Genomic DNA, 21,127 nt, shown 5'->3' on the forward strand with positions numbered 1-21,127 from the left:
ACCCCGCTCACTGCGCCTCCTCATCTCCACACCTCTGCCACCGCGGTAACAACAGGATTCACCCGGCTCTGCTGCATTACCGGGGCTGCTGCATCACCTCACCAGGGAAAGGGACCCTGCTCACTGCGCCTCCTCGTCTCCACACCTCTGCCACCGCGGTAACAACAGGATTCACCCGGCTCTGCTGCATTACCGGGGCTGCTGCATCACCTCACCAGGGAAAGGGACCCCGCTCACTGCGCCTCCTCGTCTCCACACCTCTGCCACCGCGGTAACAACAGGATTCACCCGGCTCTGCTGCATTACCGGGCTGCTGCATCACCTCACCGGGGAAAGGGACCCCTCTCACGCCATACCTCTCACTGTGCCTCCTCATCCCAACACCTCTGCCGGTAACCACTGCTGCCACCCTCCCATGGACACCAGGCCATGGCGTTGCCCACCTAAGCAGGAAGGGACCCTGCTCAGGTGCACGCCGTACCGCCTCACCCCACCTCTGCCGACACCATGCCTCCTGTGACCCTGCTCTGCCACCACCAGCCCACAGGTAAGATATTGTAAATTCGGACAATAAGACGGACCCCCATCTTATAAAAAAATCTTTTTTTCTGCAATTTTCACCCCAAATTTGGGGTGCGTCTTATGGTCCGGTGCGTCTTATATGCCGAAAAATACGGTAAGTTATATAAAATAAATGTTACCACTATCATGAAGTACAATATGTCACGAGAAAACAATGTCAGAAATCAGCGGGATCCACTGAAGCTCCAGAGATATAACCTCATAAAGGGACAGTGGTCAGAATTGTAAAAATTGGCCCGGTCATTAACATGCAAACCACCCTTGGGGGTGAAGGGGTTAAGTCTCCTCTTAGTTTCTTTTTTACAAGTTAAACATTCCCAGATCCTGTTCCCGTAGGACGCACAATATACGGGGGTCCTGTAGTCTCTGGTATATAGATATACGGGGTCCTGTAGTCTCTGGTATATAGATATACGGGGGTCCTGTAGTCTCTGGTATATAGATATACGGGGGTCCTGTAGTCTCTGGTATATAGATATACGGGGGTCCTGTAGTCTCTGGTATATAGATATACGGGGGTCCTGTAGTCTCTGGTATATAGATATACGGGGGTCCTGTAGTCTCTGGTATATAGATATACGGGGTCCTGTAGTCTCTGGTATATAGATATACGGGGTCCTGTAGTCTCTGGTATATAGATATACGGGGGTCCTGTAGTCTCTGGTATATAGATATACGGGGGTCCTGTAGTCTCTGGTATATAGATATACGGGGGTCCTGTAGTCTCTGGTATATAGATATACGGGGTCCTGTAGTCTCTGGTATATACGGGGTCCTGTAGTCTCTGGTATATAGATATATACGGGGGTCCTGTAGTCTCTGGTATATAGATATACGGGGTCCTGTAGTCTCTGGTATATAGATATACGGGGTCCTGTAGTCTCTGGTATATAGATATACAGGGTCCTGTAGTCTCTGGTATATAGATATACGGGGTCCTGTAGTCTCTGGTATATAGATATACGGGGTCCTGTAGTCTCTGGTATATAGATATATGGGGTCCTGTAGTCTCTGGTATATAGATATACGGGGTCCTGTAGTCTCTGGTATATAGATATATGGGGTCCTGTAGTCTCTGGTATATAGATATACGGGGGTCCTGTAGTCTCTGGTATATAGATATACGGGGGTCCTGTAGTCTCTGGTATATAGATATACGGGGGTCCTGTAGTCTCTGGTATATAGATATACGGGGGTCCTGTAGTCTCTGGTATATAGATATACGGGGGTCCTGTAGTCTCTGGTATATAGATATACGGGGGTCCTGTAGTCTCTGGTATATAGATATACGGGGGTCCTGTAGTCTCTGGTATATAGATATACGGGGGTCCTGTAGTCTCTGGTATATACGGGGGTCCTGTAGTCTCTGGTATATACGGGGGTCCTGTAGTCTCTGGTATATAGATATACGGGGTCCTGTAGTCTCTGGTATATAGATATACGGGGTCCTGTAGTCTCTGGTATATAGATATACGGGGGTCCTGTAGTCTCTGGTATATAGATATACGGGGGTCCTGTAGTCTCTGGTATATAGATATACGGGGGTCCTGTAGTCGCTGGTATATAGATATACGGGGGTCCTGTAGTCTCTGGTATATAGATATACGGGGGTCCTGTAGTCTCTGGTATATAGATATACGGGGTCCTGTAGTCTCTGGTATATAGATATACGGGGGTCCTGTAGTCTCTGGTATATAGATATACGGGGGTCCTGTAGTCTCTGGTATATAGATATACGGGGGTCCTGTAGTCTCTGGTATATAGATATACGGGGGTCCTGTAGTCTCTGGTATATAGATATACGGGGGTCCTGTAGTCTCTGGTATATAGATATACGGGGGTCCTGTAGTCTCTGGTATATAGATATACGGGGTCCTGTAGTCTCTGGTATATAGATATACGGGGTCCTGTAGTCTCTGGTATATAGATATACGGGGGGGGGTCCTGTAGTCTCTGGTATATAGATATATGGGGTCCTGTAGTCTCTGGTATATACGTGGTCCTGTAGTCTCTGGTATATAGATATACTGTGTGTGGTGTGTAGATATACGGGGGTCCTGCAGACACTGTGTGTGGTATGTAGATATACAGGCGTCCTGCAGACGCTGTGTGTGGTGTGTAGATATACGGGGGTCCTGTATGCAGACGCTGTGTGTGGTATGTAGATATATGGGGTCCTGCAGACGCTGTGTGTGTTATGTAGATATAGGGGGGTCCTGCAGACGCTGTGTGGTATATAGATATACGGGGGTCCTGCAGACGCTGTGTGTGGTATGTAGATATACGGGGGTCCTGTATGCAGACGCTGTGTGTGGTATGTGGATATATACGGGGGTCCTGCAGACGCTGTGTGTGGTGTGTAGATATACGGGGGTCCTGTATGCAGACGCCGTATGTCACGATATGGTATGAAATATCATATAAGTTTAGTTTCTCTGCCAGCACAAATAGGGTGGGCGCTGACCCCCCCCCCCCCCTTCACTGTGTTTTAGCTTGTCTTGTCAATGAGTGTAGAGATTTTATGGCCTCTGGCTCTGAGAGCCAAGGTATTTACGACCGGCATTTCCTGTAGTGGAAAGTGACCAGCTTTAACTGGATTAGAAACTTCTAGAATCCTGAAAGTCCTTTGTTCTGGTTTTGTAAGATATTACGCTAACCGTTTAAGTTAAGAACACGAAAATATATATTCTTACTTCCCCTCGGTGGATCTACCCCTTACTCTAAACACGGGCATCTAACTCCATCTGGTAAAGAAGTAGGGATTTCTCGGTAAATATGAATCCCAAATAGGACATATTTGATCTCATTAGACTGCCAGCGATAATCCGAGATGAATGCTGGGTGTGATATGACGATGACATGTTTTGCAGCGGAGTTATAGAAATTAGATATAGGTTAGGGAAAAGTTAGTTAACTGAAGAGGTAGGAGGCACGAGGTGATCCAACCCCTTTCTGGGATGTTACAGGCTCCAGCTATAACTGTCTGCCCAGATCCCCAGCTCAGTCGTCTTGTCTTTTCCTGGAGAGCCCTGAGCACGTCCAATGAGCTGGGACGTATGGTTGCCTGCAATGCAATGAACTGAGAATATGTGAGTGTTATCTTTTCTCCTTTAATCCCCTTTATGTCATAATTACCTTGTACATATTTGCAATTGTCTCATTTGGAACACCTTTGTAAAATATTTTGATAAAGCACTGCCTACATTTTGTGGGGTATATTATTTCATGCCAGTTCTTTCTCCATGCTCTAAACACGTAACCTAAGTCTTCTGAAGGGAATTTACGCTACTGTGTTGGGTTAGCTTCGGACCCGTTTAATCGAAGCTGGTGGCAGTAATACCGTGTACTGTGCCGGCCTTTCGGTGTTGTAGCGACTGCGGCATTGATAATTATTGTTCCTGCCTGAGTGGGAGTAGTTATCGCGTCGCTGCAGCGTGCCCAATAGCCAGTACATAGCAGGCAGCCTTTCTGGCGACTAAATTACCCTAGGTGCAGTACCTAATCTGACCTGACAGAAAAGGGGGCGCCAGAGAGCTGCAAGGTTTAAGTGGAACTGTAAGAGGGATACACAAAAATCCCTGCAGTTCGTGGTATATTGAAGAGCAGTGGGATACCTAAAATAAGCCCCTGCTGTAAACTAAGAGGTCCCTAGCCTTGTGTGTGTTTTTTCATCACATTGTGGCAGTGGAGGGATAACTAAGATAAGCCCCCTGCACATGTGATAGCCGTCTGTTGGTATAAAGTCATCCCAATCCGTGACATATTGGTGGCAGTGGTCAGGAATCCCTGGGGATTTTGTGACAAACTGCTGGCCGCAGCTAAGGGATCGTGACAATTGGTGGCAAGGCGGTGGGATATTAGAGCATTAGTGATTTGGTTTGAGCAATCATTCCTCTCACTGAAAACTTGCAGAAAGTTCTTGCGAGAACTCTGCGCAAATAAGTTTGGAGAACGAACTCGGTGTTTATTAGTTGTGAGACAATTGTGTACTGGTAATTATCCCCTCCCTTTCTCTTAGGTTTTCTATCCTATCTTTTATTTGGCAACCATGGCTGCGAAAGGAGAAGCCTGGTACACCCAGCAGAAGGAGGAAGCTCTTGCTGGAATATATGCACGTACCATGACCTGAACTCCCAGGGCAAGACCAAGACTCAAATGGTCGCTGAACTGGTGCAATTTGAAGCAGACCAAGCCAGGCCACAGAGCCCAGAGGCCGCAGAAGCCGGCTCAAGCGAACATGGTGCTGCAGCAGAGGTCCAACCACTGAATACGGGCCCTACTGGCAACCAAGGGGGCGCAGACCTCCTCCTGCAGCTGGCTCTGCAACAATGATGACAGCTGATCCAGCAATACCAATACCGAGCCGAGCGAGAGGCAGAGCGAGCCGAGCGAGAGGCCCAAGCGCAGCGGGAGTACAGGCTGCAGATGGCCCGACTGCAAATGCAGGGGTCGTCCCAGTCCAGCCGTGAGCCCAGCAGCGCTCAGATACCGAAGCCCCGGCCCGATCACTTTCCTGTTATGGAAAAGGACGGGGACCTGGACACTTTTCTGCGGGCCTTTGAGAAAGCCTGCAGACAGTACCGACTGCCTACACAAGAATGGGCACGATACCTGACACCAGGGCTGAGAGGCAAAGCTCTGGAGGCGTTTGCTGCACTCCCTCAAGAACAAGATGGTGATTATGAGGCCATCAAGCAGACCCTCATAGCCAAGTACCAGCTTACACCCGAGGTGTACCGCAAAAAGTTTCGGACCCTCCAACGTGGCCCACACGACAGTTACAGTGATGTGGTGCATGGACTGGGGACCCACTTTGACCAGTGGACCCAAGGACTGTCAGTGACCACCTTTGCACAGCTGCGAGACCTGATGATCAAAGACCAGTTCTTCCATCTTTGCCCAGCTGAGGTGCGACAGTTCGTGATGGACAGAGAACCCAAAGACGTGACGAAAGCAGCGCAGATTGCAGATGCCTATGAGGTCAACCGTAGATCGGAAGTGCGGAAGCCAGTCACCACCAGCTGGAGAGGGGGTAAGCCTGCAACCAACGCCAGTACCCCTGCCAGCCAACACACCAGAGGTCCTGTCCCCGTGGCCAGCAGCACCAGACCTACCACCGAACCTCGCCAGTGTTACCACTGCAGGAGGCCTGGTCATATCAGTCCCAACTGTCCAGACAAGCAGAAGAACCCCTCATCCAAGGCCCCAGGGCCTAATGCAGCAGTTCTTTTGGTGGGTGGTGTGGCTGGGAGGGTGTGTGACAACGTACAGCACGTCACCGTGGGAGGCTATGTTGCTACAGGCCTCAAAGACACCGGGGCTGAACGAACCCTCATCCGACCCGAACTGGCGGCCCCTGAAGAAATCATTCCGGGGAAAACCCTAACTGTCACTGGGATTGGGGGCATCAGCTGTCCCTTACCGATGGCCCGGGTTTATATTGATTGGGGTGCTGGGAGCGGGGTGAAGGAAGTGGGGCTGTCTGATAATTTGCCCACTGATGTTTTGTTGGGGACTGATTTGGGGAGGTTGGTGGCATACTACGTCGTTGACACCCCTCCCCAATCTGCTAATAATGGTATCGTTAACCCCGATGTTGATGATGATGATGATGGGAAATCGCATGTGTTACCTGACCATGCTTTATCTTGTAATGATGCATCTGATAACCATTTTTTCCCTAGGATTGATGGTGAAAATGTTGTACCTGTGCCAACTGAACCTGATAATGATGTTTCTGTGAAAGTTGATGTGTCCATAGGTACAGGAGTGCTCAGCCACGTCGCTCTGCGGAGTGAGACGGCTGAGGAACCCCTAGCAGGGGCAAGTGTCGGTGCTACCGAAAATGGGGAGATACATGGGAACCGTGAGGAAGGTGATGCCATGCAATTGACCAGTGCCACCGAGGAAGGTAACTGGCCCATAAGTAGCAATGCTCCTGAGGTAATGGGGGTGGATGGGGAGGTAGAGCCCATAGCAGCGTCGGCTGATGGGTCTGTAGAAACCCCCGGGGAGACAGCCTACGTAGCTGCTGTCACCCTGTTGTGAAATTGGATTTTGGGCTCCCCCGGTGGCCACTGGTGGAATTGAACTTGTGTGCATCATCCCCTCTGTTCACCTGTTCCCATCAGGATGTGGGAGTCGCTATTTAACCTTGCTCCTCTGTCACTTCCATGCCGGTCAACATTGTAATCAGAAGCCTTTCTGTGCATGTTCCTGCTTCTAGACAACTCCCAGCTAAGTGGACTTTTGTCCTTGTTTGTTTTTTGCATTTTGTTCCAGTTCACAGCTGCAGTTTCGTTTCTGTGTCTGGAAAGCTCTTGTGATCTGAAATTGCCACTCTGATGTTATGAGTTAATACTAGAGTCTTAAAGTAATTTCAGGATGTGTTTTGATAGGGTTTTCAGCTGACCATGAAAGTGCCCTTTCTGTCTTCCTGCTATCTAGTAAGCGGACCTCGATTTTGCTAAACCTATTTTCATACTACATTTGTCATTTTCATCTAAAATCACCGCCAATATATGTGGGGGCCTCTGTCTGCCTTTCGGGGAAATTTCTCTAGAGGTGAGCCAGGACTGTATTTTCCTCTGCCAGGATTAGTTAGTCCTCCGGCCGGCGCTGGGCGTCTAGGGATAAAACGCAGGCTACGCTACCCGGCTACTGTTAGTTGTGCGGCAGGTTTAGTTCATGGTCAGTTTAGTTTCCATCCTTCCAAGAGCTAGTTCGTATGTTTGCTGGGCTATGTTCTCTTGCCATTGAGAACCATAACAGTTTGACCGGCCGGCAAAGGGTTAAATTAATTGGCAGAGAAAGGAGAGAAAAAAGAAGTCTGCTGAAGATTTTTTTTTTTTTTTCCTTCAGTTCTGAGTGTGCTTCCAATTGAATCACTTGCAAGTCTGCCTATATTGCAGCCTTCCTCTCTCTCTCTCCTTCTAATCCTGGAATGGCTCTGTGTTCACCTGTTTAAAATGGATATTCAGAGTTTAGCTGCAGGTTTGAATAATCTCACCACGAAAGTTCAAAATTTACAAGACTGTGTTGTTCATGTTCCTATATCTGAACCTAGAATTCCTTTGCCTGAATTTTTCTCGGGGAATAGATCTTGCTTTCAAAATTTCAAAAATAATTGCAAGTTGTTTTTGTCCCTGAAATCTCGCTCTGCTGGAGATCCTGCTCAGCAGGTCAGGATTGTGATTTCTTTGCTCCGGGGCGACCCTCAAGATTGGGCTTTTGCATTGGCTCCAGGGGATCCTGCGTTGCTCAATGTGGATGCGTTTTTTCTGGCCTTGGGGTTGCTTTATGAGGAACCTCATTTAGAGCTTCAGGCGGAAAAAGCCTTGATGTCCCTATCTCAGGGGCAAGATGAAGTTGAAATATATTGCCAAAAATTCCGTAAATGGTCTGTGCTTACTCAGTGGAATGAGTGCGCCCTGGCGGCGAATTTCAGAGAGGGTCTCTCTGATGCCATTAAGGATGTTATGGTGGGGTTCCCTGTGCCTGCGGGTCTGAATGAGTCCATGACAATGGCTATCCAGATCGATAGACGTCTGCGGGAGCGCAAACCTGTGCACCAGTTGGCGGTGTCTACTGAGAAGACGCCAGAGAATATGCAATGTGATAGAATTCTGTCCAGAAGCGAACGGCAGAATTTTAGACGAAAAAATGGGTTGTGCTTTTATTGTGGTGATTAAACTCATGTTATATCAGCATGCTCTAAGCGTACTAAGAAGCTTGATAAGTCAGTTTCAATTGGCACTTTTCAGTCTAAGTTTATTCTATCTGTGACCTTGATTTGTTCTTTATCATCTATTACCGCGGACGCCTATGTCGACTCTGGCGCCGCTTTGAGTCTTATGGATTGGTCCTTTGCCAAACGCTGTGGGTATGATTTAGAGCCTCTTGAAACTCCTATACCTCTGAAGGGGATTGACTCCACCCCATTGGCTAGTAATAAACCACAATACTGGACACAAGTAACTATGCGGATTAATCCGGATCATCAGGAGATTATTCGCTTTCTTGTGCTGTATAATCTACATGATGTGTTGGTGCTTGGATTGCCATGGCTGCAATCTCATAACCCAGTCCTCGACTGGAAAGCTATGTCTGTGTTAAGCTGGGGATGTAAGGGGATGCATGGGGACGTACCTTTGGTTTCCATTTCATCATCTATTCCCTCTGAGATTCCTGAATTCTTGTCTGACTATCGTGATGTTTTTGAAGAACCTAAGCTTGGTTCATTACCTCCGCACCGGGAGTGCGATTGTGCCATAGATTTGATTCCGGGTAGTAAATACCCTAAGGGTCGTTTATTTAATCTGTCTGTGCCTGAACATGCTGCTATGCGAGAATATATAAAGGAGTCCTTGGAAAAGGGACATATTCGTCCTTCGTCATCTCCCTTAGGAGCCGGTTTTTTCTTTGTGTCTAAGAAAGATGGCTCTTTGAGGCCGTGTATTGATTATCGGCTTTTGAATAAAATCACGGTTAAATATCAATATCCGTTGCCACTGCTGACTGATTTGTTTGCTCGCATAAAGGGGGCCAAGTGGTTCTCTAAGATAGATCTCCGGGGGGCGTATAATTTGGTGCGAATTAAGCAGGGGGATGAGTGGAAAACCGCATTTAATAAGCCCGAGGGCCACTTTGAGTATTTGGTGATGCCTTTTGGCCTTTCAAATGCCCCTTCAGTCTTTCAGTCCTTTATGCATGACATTTTCCGTGATTATTTGGATAAATTTATGATTGTGTATCTGGATGATATTCTGATTTTTTCGGATGACTGGGACTCTCATGTCCAGCAGGTCAGGAGGGTTTTTCAGGTTTTGCGGTCTAATTCCTTGTGTGTGAAGGGTTCTAAGTGCGTTTTTGGGGTGCAAAAGATTTCCTTCTTGGGATACATTTTTTCCCCCTCTTCCATCGAGATGGATCCTGTCAAGGTTCAGGCTATTTGTGATTGGACGCAACCCTCTTCTCTTAAGAGTCTTCAGAAATTTTTGGGCTTTGCTAACTTTTATCGTCGATTTATTGCTGGTTTTTCTGATGTTGTTAAACCATTGACTGATTTGACTAAGAAGGGTGCTGATGTTGCTGATTGGTCCCCTGCTGCTGTGGAGGCCTTTCGGGAGCTTAAGCGCCGCTTTTCTTCCGCCCCTGTGTTGCGTCAGCCTGATGTTGCTCTTCCTTTTCAGGTTGAGGTCGACGCTTCTGAAATCGGAGCTGGGGCGGTTTTGTCGCAGAGAAGTTCCGACTGCTCCGTGATGAAACCTTGTGCTTTTTTTTCTCGTAAATTTTCGCCCGCCGAGCGGAATTATGATATTGGGAATCGGGAGCTTTTGGCCATGAAGTGGGCTTTTGAGGAGTGGCGTCATTGGCTTGAGGGGGCTAGACATCAGGTGGTGGTTTTGACCGACCACAAAAATTTAATTTATCTTGAGTCCGCCAGACGCCTGAATCCTAGACAGGCGCGCTGGTCGTTGTTTTTCTCTCGGTTTAATTTTGTGGTGTCATACCTACCGGGTTCTAAGAATGTTAAGGCGGATGCCCTTTCTAGGAGTTTTGAGCCTGATTCCCCTGGTAATTCTGAACCTACAGGTATCCTTAAGGATGGAGTGATATTGTCTGCCGTTTCTCCAGACCTGCGGCGGGCCTTGCAGGAGTTTCAGGCGGATAGACCTGATCGTTGCCCACCTGGTAGACTGTTTGTTCCTGATGATTGGACCAGTAAAGTCATTTCTGAGGTTCATTCTTCTGCGTTGGCAGGTCATCCTGGAATCTTTGGTACCAGGGATTTGGTGGCAAGGTCCTTCTGGTGGCCTTCCCTGTCACGAGATGTACGAGGCTTTGTGCAGTCTTGTGACGTTTGTGCTCGGGCCAAGCCTTGTTGTTCTCGGGCTAGTGGATTGTTGTTGCCCTTGCCTATCCCGAAGAGGCCTTGGACGCACATCTCGATGGATTTTATTTCAGATCTTCCTGTTTCTCAGAAGATGTCTGTCATCTGGGTGGTGTGCGACCGTTTCTCTAAGATGGTCCATTTGGTTCCCCTGCCTAAGTTGCCCTCTTCTTCCGAGTTGGTTCCTCTGTTTTTTCAAAATGTGGTTCGTTTGCATGGTATTCCGGAGAATATCGTTTCTGACAGAGGAACCCAATTCGTGTCTAGATTTTGGCGGGCATTCTGTGCTAGGATGGGCATAGATTTGTCTTTCTCGTCTGCTTTCCATCCTCAGACTAATGGCCAGACCGAGCGGACGAATCAGACCTTGGAGACATATTTGAGGTGTTTTGTGTCTGCAGATCAGGATGATTGGGTTGCTTTTTTGCCTTTAGCGGAGTTTGCCCTCAATAATCGGGCCAGCTCTGCCACCTTGGTGTCTCCTTTTTTCTGTAATTCGGGGTTTCATCCTCGATTTTCCTCCGGTCAGGTGGAAACTTCGGATTGTCCTGGAGTGGATGCTGTGGTGGAGAGGTTGCATCAGATTTGGGGGCAGGTGGTGGACAATTTGAAGTTGTCCCAGGAGAAGACTCAGCTTTTTGCCAACCGCCGGCGTCGGGTTGGTCCTCGGCTTTGTGTCGGGGACTTGGTGTGGTTGTCTTCTCGTTTTGTCCCTATGAGGGTTTCTTCTCCTAAGTTTAAGCCTCGGTTCATCGGCCCGTACAAGATATTGGAGATTCTTAACCCTGTGTCCTTCCGTTTGGACCTCCCTGCATCTTTTTCTATTCATAATGTTTTTCATCGGTCATTATTGCGCAGGTATGAGGTACCGGTTGTGCCTTCCGTTGAGCCTCCTGCTCCGGTGTTGGTTGAGGGCGAGTTCGAGTACGTTGTGGAAAAAATCTTGGACTCCCGTATTTCCAGACGGAAACTCCAGTATCTGGTCAAATGGAAGGGATACGGTCAGGAGGATAATTCTTGGGTGACTGCCTCTGATGTTCATGCCTCCGATCTGGTCCGTGCCTTTCATAGGGCTCATCCTGATCGCCCTGGTGGTTCTGGTGAGGGTTCGGTGCCCCCTCCTTGAGGGGGGGGGTACTGTTGTGAAATTGGATTTTGGGCTCCCCCGGTGGCCACTGGTGGAATTGAACTTGTGTGCATCATCCCCTCTGTTCACCTGTTCCCATCAGGATGTGGGAGTCGCTATTTAACCTTGCTCCTCTGTCACTTCCATGCCGGTCAACATTGTAATCAGAAGCCTTTCTGTGCATGTTCCTGCTTCTAGACAACTCCCAGCTAAGTGGACTTTTGTCCTTGTTTGTTTTTTGCATTTTGTTCCAGTTCACAGCTGCAGTTTCGTTTCTGTGTCTGGAAAGCTCTTGTGATCTGAAATTGCCACTCTGATGTTATGAGTTAATACTAGAGTCTTAAAGTAATTTCAGGATGTGTTTTGATAGGGTTTTCAGCTGACCATGAAAGTGCCCTTTCTGTCTTCCTGCTATCTAGTAAGCGGACCTCGATTTTGCTAAACCTATTTTCATACTACGTTTGTCATTTTCATCTAAAATCACCGCCAATATATGTGGGGGCCTCTGTCTGCCTTTCGGGGAAATTTCTCTAGAGGTGAGCCAGGACTGTATTTTCCTCTGCCAGGATTAGTTAGTCCTCCGGCCGGCGCTGGGCGTCTAGGGATAAAACGCAGGCTACGCTACCCGGCTACTGTTAGTTGTGCGGCAGGTTTAGTTCATGGTCAGTTTAGTTTCCATCCTTCCAAGAGCTAGTTCGTATGTTTGCTGGGCTATGTTCTCTTGCCATTGAGAACCATAACATCACCCGCAGTTAGTGCCCGGAACGCAGATAACTGTCTGCCTTCTGGACCCTCCTCAGTCATCACTGTGACTGAACCAGAGATGGACCCAGAGCAGGTCCAAGAGGGTTCCCGTGGGGAAGGGACCCTGACGTCGCTTCTGGCTTCCCCTAGCCAGGAGTTTCAGGCCGCTCTGTACACAAATGCGAGCCTAGAGAGTTTGAGACAACTCGCCGGGACGCGCTTCTCCGAGACTGACAAGGAGAAGGTGTTCTGGGAAGGAGGAAGGTTGTACCGGGAGACAGTACCCGGAGAATCACAAAAGGAGTGGTTGAGGGAAAGACAGCTGGTCGTCCCACAGCAATTCCGGGGTGAGTTGTTGCGGATTGCCCATGAGATCCCGCTAGCTGGACACTTGGGGACCAGCAAAACAAAGGCCCGGCTGTCTCAACACTTCTATTGGCCTAAGATGGGGACAGATGTGTCAAACTACTGCCGCTCCTGTGTCACCTGTCAAAGAGTGGGGAAGGCGGGGCCTGCTCTTAAGGCTCCCCTGATCCCTTTGCCAGTGATAGAGGAGCCTTTCCAGAGGATCGCGGTGGACATTGTGGGCCCGCTGGCCGTCTCCAGCAGCTCTGGAAAGCGATATATTCTTACTGTGGTAGACTACGCTACCCGGCACCCAGAGGCAGTAGCTCTGTCTTCAACTAGGGCAGATAAGGTGGCGGATGCCCTGTTGGCCATCTTTTCACGTGTAGGATTTCCCAGGGAAATGCTTACTGGTCAAGGGACCCAATTTATGTCTCGTCTGATGGAGGCTCTCTGTAAGAGAATGCAGGTGAAGCACCTGGTATCGAGTGCGTATCACCCACAGACCAATGGCTTATGTGAACGCTTCAATGGTACCTTCAAACAGATGCTACGCATGCTGGTTGAGACACAAGGGCGCGACTGGGAGCGGTACCTCCCACACCTGCTGTTCGCTTACCGAGAGGTTCCGCAGGCCTCGACAGGGTTCTCCCCCTTCGAGCTCCTGTACGGCAGGCGAGTCCGGGGACCCCTTGGGTTGGTAAGAGAATCCTGGGAAGAGGAGCCGAACCCTTCTGAAGTGTCCATAGTGGAGTATGTCATGCGCTTCCGTGACAAGATGCAGACCTTGACGCAGTTGGTGCATGACAACATGACGCAGGCTCAGGCTGATCAGAAGCACTGGTACGACCAGAACGCCCAGGAGAGGACCTACCACGTGAGTCAAAAGGTGTGGGTGCTGGTCCCCGTACCAACGGATAAGCTTCATGCAGCCTGGGAGGGCCCGTACGTCGTCCACCAACAGCTCAACCCGGTCACCTACGTGGTCACGCTTGACCACGCTCGGGGTAGGCGAAAGGCCTTTCACGTCAACATGATGAAGGCTCATCACGAACGTGAACCTTTCGTCCTACCGGTCTGCAGCGCACCCGAAGACGGGGAGGAAGACACCCTCCTGGACATGCTGGCCCAAGCCAAGGCCGGTGGGTCCATTGAGGACGTGGAGGTAAGCGCCTCGCTGGATGAACCACAGTGGTTGCAGTTGCAAACCACACTGGAACCCTTCCGGGTCGTGTTCTCCAACCGGCCTGGAAGGACTGAGTTAGCCGTCCACGAGGTGGACACCGGGAATCACGCCCCACTACGGCGAACACCCTATCGAATCTCTGACCATGTGCAGCAGATTATGCGCAAGGAGATCGATGAATTGTTACAGCTGGGGGTGATTCGACGGTCAAAGAGCGCGTGGGCCTCACCTGTAGTTCTCCTGCCAAAAAAGGACCGGACCACCCGGTTCTGCATGGACTACAGGGGGCTCAACGCCATTACAGCCTCTGACGCGCACCCAATGCCGCGCATCGAGGAGCTGCTTGAGAAGTTAGCTGGCGCAAAATACCTGACAATAATGGATCTGAGTCGCGGATACTGGCAGATTTTCCTGAGCCCCGAGGCACAGGAGAAGTCCGCCTTTATCACACCCTTTGGACTGTACGAGTCCACGGTCATGCCCTTCGGCATGAAGAATGCCCCTGCCACTTTCCAGCGGATGGTCAACCTGCTTCAGGGACTGGAGAAGTACGCAGTGGCGTACTTGGATGACATTGCCATCTTCAGTCCCTCCTGGGATGAACACCTGCAGCATCTCGAGGAGGTGCTAAGGCGAATTCATCAAGCAGGACTGACTATCAAGCCGGGAAAGTGCCAGATGGGCATGACTGAGGTCCACTACCTGGGGCACCGGGTAGGCGGAGGCACCCTGAAGCCAGAGCCTGAGAAAGTGGGCACGATCGTGAACTGGCCCACTCCTGGGACCAAGAAACAGGTGATGTCCTTCCTGGGTACTGCAGGGTACTATAGGCGCTTTGTGCAGAACTATAGTAGCCTGGCAAAACCTTTGACGGACCTCACCAGGCAGAAGCTACCCCACATAGTCAACTGGACAGATGGCTGTGAGGGGGCCTTCCAGGCGTTGAAAACCGCACTGTGCAACGCCCGTGTTGAAAGCAGTCGACAGCAGTCGACCGTTCCTGGTACAGACTGATGCCAGCGAGTTTGGCCTCGGTGCTGTGCTCAGCCAGGTTGACTCGGAGGACCAAGAGCACCCCGTGTTGTACCTGAGCCGGAAACTTTTGCCGAGGGAAGTGGCCTACTCCACCATTGAGAAGGAGTGCCTGGCCATAGTCTGGGCCCTGCAGCGCTTGCAGCCCTACTTGTACGGTCGCACCTTCACTGTGGTGACCGACCACAACCCTCTGCGCTGGCTAAGCACCATGTGTGGAACCAATGGCAGGTTGCTACGCTGGAGCCTTGCCCTTCAGCAATTTGACTTCACCATTAAACACAAAGCGGGCAGGGAGCATGGGAATGCCGATGGACTGTCCCGCCAGGGTGAACCTACTGAGGTTCGCATGGAGGCATACCGTGGGGTTCTACCTCCCTAGCGCACGCCAAAAGGGGGAGGTGTCACGATATGGTATGAAATATCATATAAGTTTAGTTCCTCTGCCAGCACACACAGGGTGGGCGCTGACCCCCCCTTCACTGTGTTTTAGCTTGTCTTGTCAATGAGTGTAGAGATTTTATGGCCTCTAGCTCTGAGAGCCAAGGTATTTACGACCGGCATTTCCTGTAGTGGAAAGTGACCAGCTTTAACTGGATTAAAAACTTCTAGAATCCTGAAAGTCCTTTGTTCTGGTTTTGTAAGAGATTACGCTAACCGTTTAAGTTAAGAACACGAAAATATATATTCTTACTTCCCCTCGGTGGATCTACCCCTCACTCTAAACACAGGCATCTAACTCCATCTGGTAAAGAAGTAGGGATTCCTCGGTAAATATGAATCCCAAATAGGACATATTTGATCTCATTAGACTGCCAGCGATAATCCGAGATGAATGCTGGGTGTGATATGACGATTACATGTTTTGCAGCGGAGTTATAGAAATTAGATATAGGTTAGGGAAAAGTTAGTTAACTGAAGAGGTAGGAGGGACGAGGTGATCCAACCCCTTTCTGGGATGTTACAGGCTCCAGCTATAACTGTCTGCCCAGATCCCCAGCTCAGTCATCTTGTCTTTTCCTGGAGAGCCCTGAGCACGTCCAATGAGCTGGGACGTATGGTTGCCTGCAGTGCAATGAACTGAGAATATGTGAGTGTTATTTTTTCTCCTTTAATCCCCTTTATGTGATAATTACCTTGTACATATTTGCAATTGTCTCATTTGGAACATCTTTGTAAAATATTTTGATAAAGCACTGCCTACATTTTGTGGGGTATATTATTTCATGCCAGTTCTTTCTCCATGCTCTAAACACGTACCCTAAGTCTTCTGAAGGGAATTTACGCTACTGTGTTGGGTTAGCTTCGGACCCGTTTAATCGAAGCTGGTGGCAGTAATACCGTGTACTGTGCAGGCCTTTGGGTGTTGTAGCGACTGTGGCATTGATAATTATTGTTCCTGCCTGAGTGGGAGTAGTTATCGCGTCGCTGCAGCGTGCCCAATAGCCAGTACATAGCAGGCAGCCTTTCTGGCGACTAATTACCCTAGGTGCAGTACCTAATCTGACCTGGCAGAAAAGGGGGTGCCAGAGAGCTGCAAGGTTTAAGTGGAACTGTAAGAGGGATACAAAAAAATCCCTGCAGTTCATGGTATATTGAAGAGCAGTGGGATACCTAAAATAAGCCCCTGCTGTAAACTAAGAGGTCCCTAGCCTTGTGTGTGTTTTTTCATCACATTGTGGCAGTGGAGGGATAACTAAGATAAGCCCCATGCACATGTGATAGCTGTCTGTTGGTCTAAAGTCACCCCAATCCGTGACATATTGGTGGCAGTGGTCAGGAATCCCTGGGGATTTTGTGACAAACTGCTGGCCGAGGCTAAGGGATCGTGACACCGTGTGTGGTATGTAGATATACAGGGGTCCTGCAGACGCTGTGTGTGGGATGTGGATATACGGGGGTCCTGTATGCAGACGCTGTGTGTGGTATATAGATATACGGGGGTCCTGCAGACGCTGTGTATGGTATGTAGATATACGGGGGTCCTGTATGCAGACGCTGTGTGTGGTATGTAGATATACGGGGGTCCTGTATGCAGACGCTGTGTGTGGTATGTGGATATACGGGGGTCCTGCAGACGCTGTGTGGTATATAGATATACCGGGGTCCTGCAGACGGTGTGTGTGGTATGTAGATATACGGGGGTCCTGCAGACGCTGTGTGTGGTATATAGATATCCGGGGGTCCTGCAGACGCTGTGTGTGGTATGTGGATATACGGGGGTCCTGTATGCAGACGCTGTGTGTGGTATGTAGATATACGGGGGTCCTGTATGCAGACGCTGTGTGTGGTATGTGGATATACGGGGGTCCTGCAGACGCTGTGTGGTATATAGATATACGGGGGTCCTGCAGACGGTGTGTGTGGTATGTAGATATACGGGGGTCCTGCAGACGCTGTGTGTGGTATATAGATATATGGGGGTCCTGCAGACGCTGTGTGTGCTATGTGGATATACGGGGGTCCTGTATGCAGACGCTGTGTGTGGTATGTGGATATACGGGGGTCCTGCAGACGCTGTGTGGTATATAGATATACGGGGGTCCTGCAGACGGTGTGTGTGGTATGTGGATATACGGGGGTCCTGTATGCAGACGCTGTGTGTGGTATGTAGATATACGGGGGTCCTGTATGCAGACGCTGTGTGTGGTATGTGGATATACGGGGGTCCTGCAGACGCTGTGTGGTATGTAGATATACGGGGGTCCTGCAGACGCTGTGTGTGGTATATAGATATACGGGGGTCCTGCAGACGCTGTGTGTGGTTATACGCGGGTCCTGTATGCAGACGCTGTGTGTGGTATATAAATATACGGGGGTCCTGCAGACGCTGTGTGTGGTATGTAGATATACGGGGGTCCTGCAGACGCTGTGTGTGGTATATAGATATACGGGGGTCCTGCAGACGCTGTGTGGTATGTGGATATACGGGGTCCTGCAGACGCTGTGTGTGGTATGTTGATATACGGGGGTCCTGCAGACGCTGTGTGGTATGTAGATATACGGGGGTCCTGTAGGCAGACGCTGTGTGTGGTATATAGATATATGGGGGCCCTGCAGACGCTGTGTGTGGTATATAGATATACGGGGTGTTATGAACTGGTGGTTTAGGAGCAACATGGGACGTGCTCTGGAGGAGGTGGTACCTGTACTGACCGCAGTTCCTGAGCTTAACACAACACTAGAAGTATCCGTGGGATGTTCCTGTCACTCCCTAGACATCTCGTCACAGCCGGAGGACTAACTACCCCTAAAGATAGAAACAGGAAAGCTATCTTGCCTCAGAGAAAATCCCCAAAGGATAGGACAGCCCCCACAAATATTGACTGTGAGTGGAGAGGGAAATGACATACGCAGAATGAAACCAGGATGTAGCAAAGGAGGCCAGTCTAGCCAGATAGATAGAACAGGACAGAATACTGTGCGGTCAGTATTAAAAACTAGAAAAATCCACCACAGAGTTTACAAAAATCTCCACACCTGACTAAAGGTGTGGAGGGTAAATCTGCTTCCCAGAGCTTCCAGCTAACTGAATAAATCCATACTGACAAACTTTCTGCACTTTCTATGTTTTTTCTAGTCCAGCTTAAGTCCACAACAAGTGGACTGCAAAAGAACAAAGCAAGGACTTATCTTTGCTGAACTGGTCAGAATATCAGGGAAATCCAAGCAGAGATGTGAATCCAACCAGGGACCATTGACAACTGGCACAGGCTGAAGGATAGAACCAGGCTAAATAGCCGAGCGAGAAAGACAATCAGTGGAAGCAGCTGCTGACTACTAAATCCAAGGAGCAGCAGTACCACTTAAAACCACCGGAGGGAGCCCAAGAGCAGAACTCACAAAAGTGCCACTTACAACCACCGGAGGGAGCCCAAGAGCGGAATTCACAACAGTACCCCCTCTTGAGGAGGGGTCACCGAACCCTCACCAGAGCCCCCAGGCCGATCAGGACAAGCCAAGTGAAAAGCACGAACCAAATCGGCGGCATGGAGATCGGAGGCAACAACCCAAGAATTATCCTCCTGGCCATAAGCCTTCCACTTGACAAGATACTGAAGCCTCCGCCTCGAAAAACGAGAATCCAAAATTTTCTCCACCACATATTCCAACTCCCCATCAACCAACACCGGGGCAGGAGGATCAACAGAGGGAACAACGGGCACCACATATCTCCGCAACAAAGATCTATGGAAAACATTATGGATGGCAAAAGAGGCTGGAAGGGCCACACGAAAAGATACCGGATTGATAATCTCAGAAATCTTATAAGGACCAATAAACCGAGGCTTGAACTTAGGGGAAGAAACCTTCATAGGAACATGACGAGAGGATAACCAGACCAAATCCCCCACCCGAAGCCGGGGACCAACACACCGACGGCGGTTAGCAAAACGTTGAGCCTTTTCCTGAGACAACGTCAAATTGTCTACCACATGAGTCCAAATCTGCTGTAACCTGTCCATTACAGAATCCACACCAGGACAATCAGAAGGCTCAACCTGCCCCGAAGAAAAACGAGGATGAAAACCAAAATTACAAAAGAAAGGCGAAACCAAAGTAGCCGAACTAGCCCGATTATTAAGGGCAAACTCGGCCAACGGCAAGAAAGCCACCCAATCATCCTGGTCAGCAGATACAAAGCATCTCAAATAGGTTTCCAAGGTCTGATTAGTTCGCTCAGTTTGGCCATTTGTCTGAGGATGAAACGCCGAAGAAAAAGACAAATCAATGCACATCCTAGCACAAAAGGCCCGCCAAAACCTAGAAACAAACTGGGAACCTCTGTCAGACACAATATTCTCCAGAATGCCATGCAAACGAACCACATGCTGAAAAAACAATGGAACCAAATCCGAGGAGGAAGGCAATTTAGGCAAAGGTACCAAATGGACCATTTTAGAGAACCGGTCACAAACCACCCAGATAACAGACATCTTCTGGGAAACAGGAAGATCCGAAATAAAATCCATGGAAATATGCGTCCAGGGCCTCTCAGGGACCGGCAAAGGCAAAAGCAACCCACTAGCGCGGGAACAGCAAGGCTTGGCCCGGGCACAAGTCCCACAGGACTGCACAAAAGAACGCACATCCCGCGACAAGGAAGGCCACCAAAAGGACCTAGCAACCAAATCTCTGGTACCAAAAATCCCAGGATGACCAGCCAACACCGAACAATGAACCTCAGAAATTACCTTACTTGTCCATCTATCAGGAACAAACAGCTTCCCCACAGGACAGCGGTCAGGTTTATCAGCCTGAAATTCCTGAAGCACCCGCCGTAAATCGGGAGATGGCAGAAAGAATCACCCCTTCCTTAAGAATGCCAACCGGCTCAAGGACTCCAGGAGAATCAGGCAAAAAACTCCTAGAGAGGGCATCAGCCTTAACATTCTTAGATCCCGGAAGATACGAGACCACAAAATCAAAACGGGAGAAAAACCGGGACCATCGAGCCTGTCTAGGGTTCAGCCGCTTGGCCGACTCGAGGTAAATCAGATTCTTATGATCGGTCAAGACCACAACACGGTGCTTGGCTCCCTCAAGCCAATGTCGCCACTCCTCAAATGCCCACTTCATGGCCAACAACTCCCGATTGCCGACATCATAATTGCGCTCCGCAGGCGAAAACTTTCTGGAAAAAAAAAGCACACGGTTTCATCAAAGAACCATCAGAACTGTGAGACAAAACGGCCCCTGCCCCAATCTCAGAAGCGTCAACCTCAACCTGAAAAGGAAGAGAAACATCCGGCTGACGCAACACAGGGGCAGAAGTAAATCGGCGTTTAAGCTCCTGAAAGGCCTCAACAGCCGCAGAGGACCAATTCGTCACATCAGCGCCGTTCTTCGTCAAATCGGTCAGGGGCTTAGCCACACTGGAAAAGTTGGCGATAAAAATTAGCAAAGCCCAAAAATTTCTGAAGACTCTTCACAGATGTGAGTTGAATCCAGTCATGAATGGCCTGGACCTTAACAGGATCCATTTCTATAGACGAGGGAGAAAAAATAAAACCCAAAAAAGAGACCTTCTGAACTCCAAATAGGCACTTAGACCCCTTCACAAATAAAGCATTATCACGAAGGATCTGGAATACCATCCTGACCTGCTTCACATGAGACTCCCAATCATTGGAAAAAATCAAAATATCATCCAAATACACAATCAAGAATTTATCAAGATAATTGCGGAAAATATCATGCATAAAGGACTGAAATACAG

At 49.3% G+C, this 21,127-nt stretch overlaps 1 protein-coding gene across 9 annotated transcripts in view; it reads left to right on the forward strand.

The window, feature by feature from the left end:
- Positions 1-21,127, forward strand: part of LOC143804107 (uncharacterized) — a 188,447-nt gene that overhangs the window by 148,207 nt on the left and 19,113 nt on the right. The window contains exon 1 of one of the 9 annotated variants that reach the window (XM_077281856.1): positions 6,130-6,493. The exons of the other annotated variants lie outside the window; for them this stretch is intronic. Coding sequence (XP_077137971.1) covers positions 6,466-6,493 — 28 coding nt within the window. The 5' untranslated portion in view covers positions 6,130-6,465. Of the gene's footprint in view, positions 1-6,129; positions 6,494-21,127 lie in introns of those variants that run through there. 9 annotated transcript variants of the gene reach the window in all.

The sequence above is a fragment of the Ranitomeya variabilis genome, chromosome 2 (genome assembly GCF_051348905.1).
Source record: "Ranitomeya variabilis isolate aRanVar5 chromosome 2, aRanVar5.hap1, whole genome shotgun sequence".
In the NCBI taxonomy this organism is placed as follows: Eukaryota; Metazoa; Chordata; class Amphibia; order Anura; family Dendrobatidae; genus Ranitomeya; species Ranitomeya variabilis.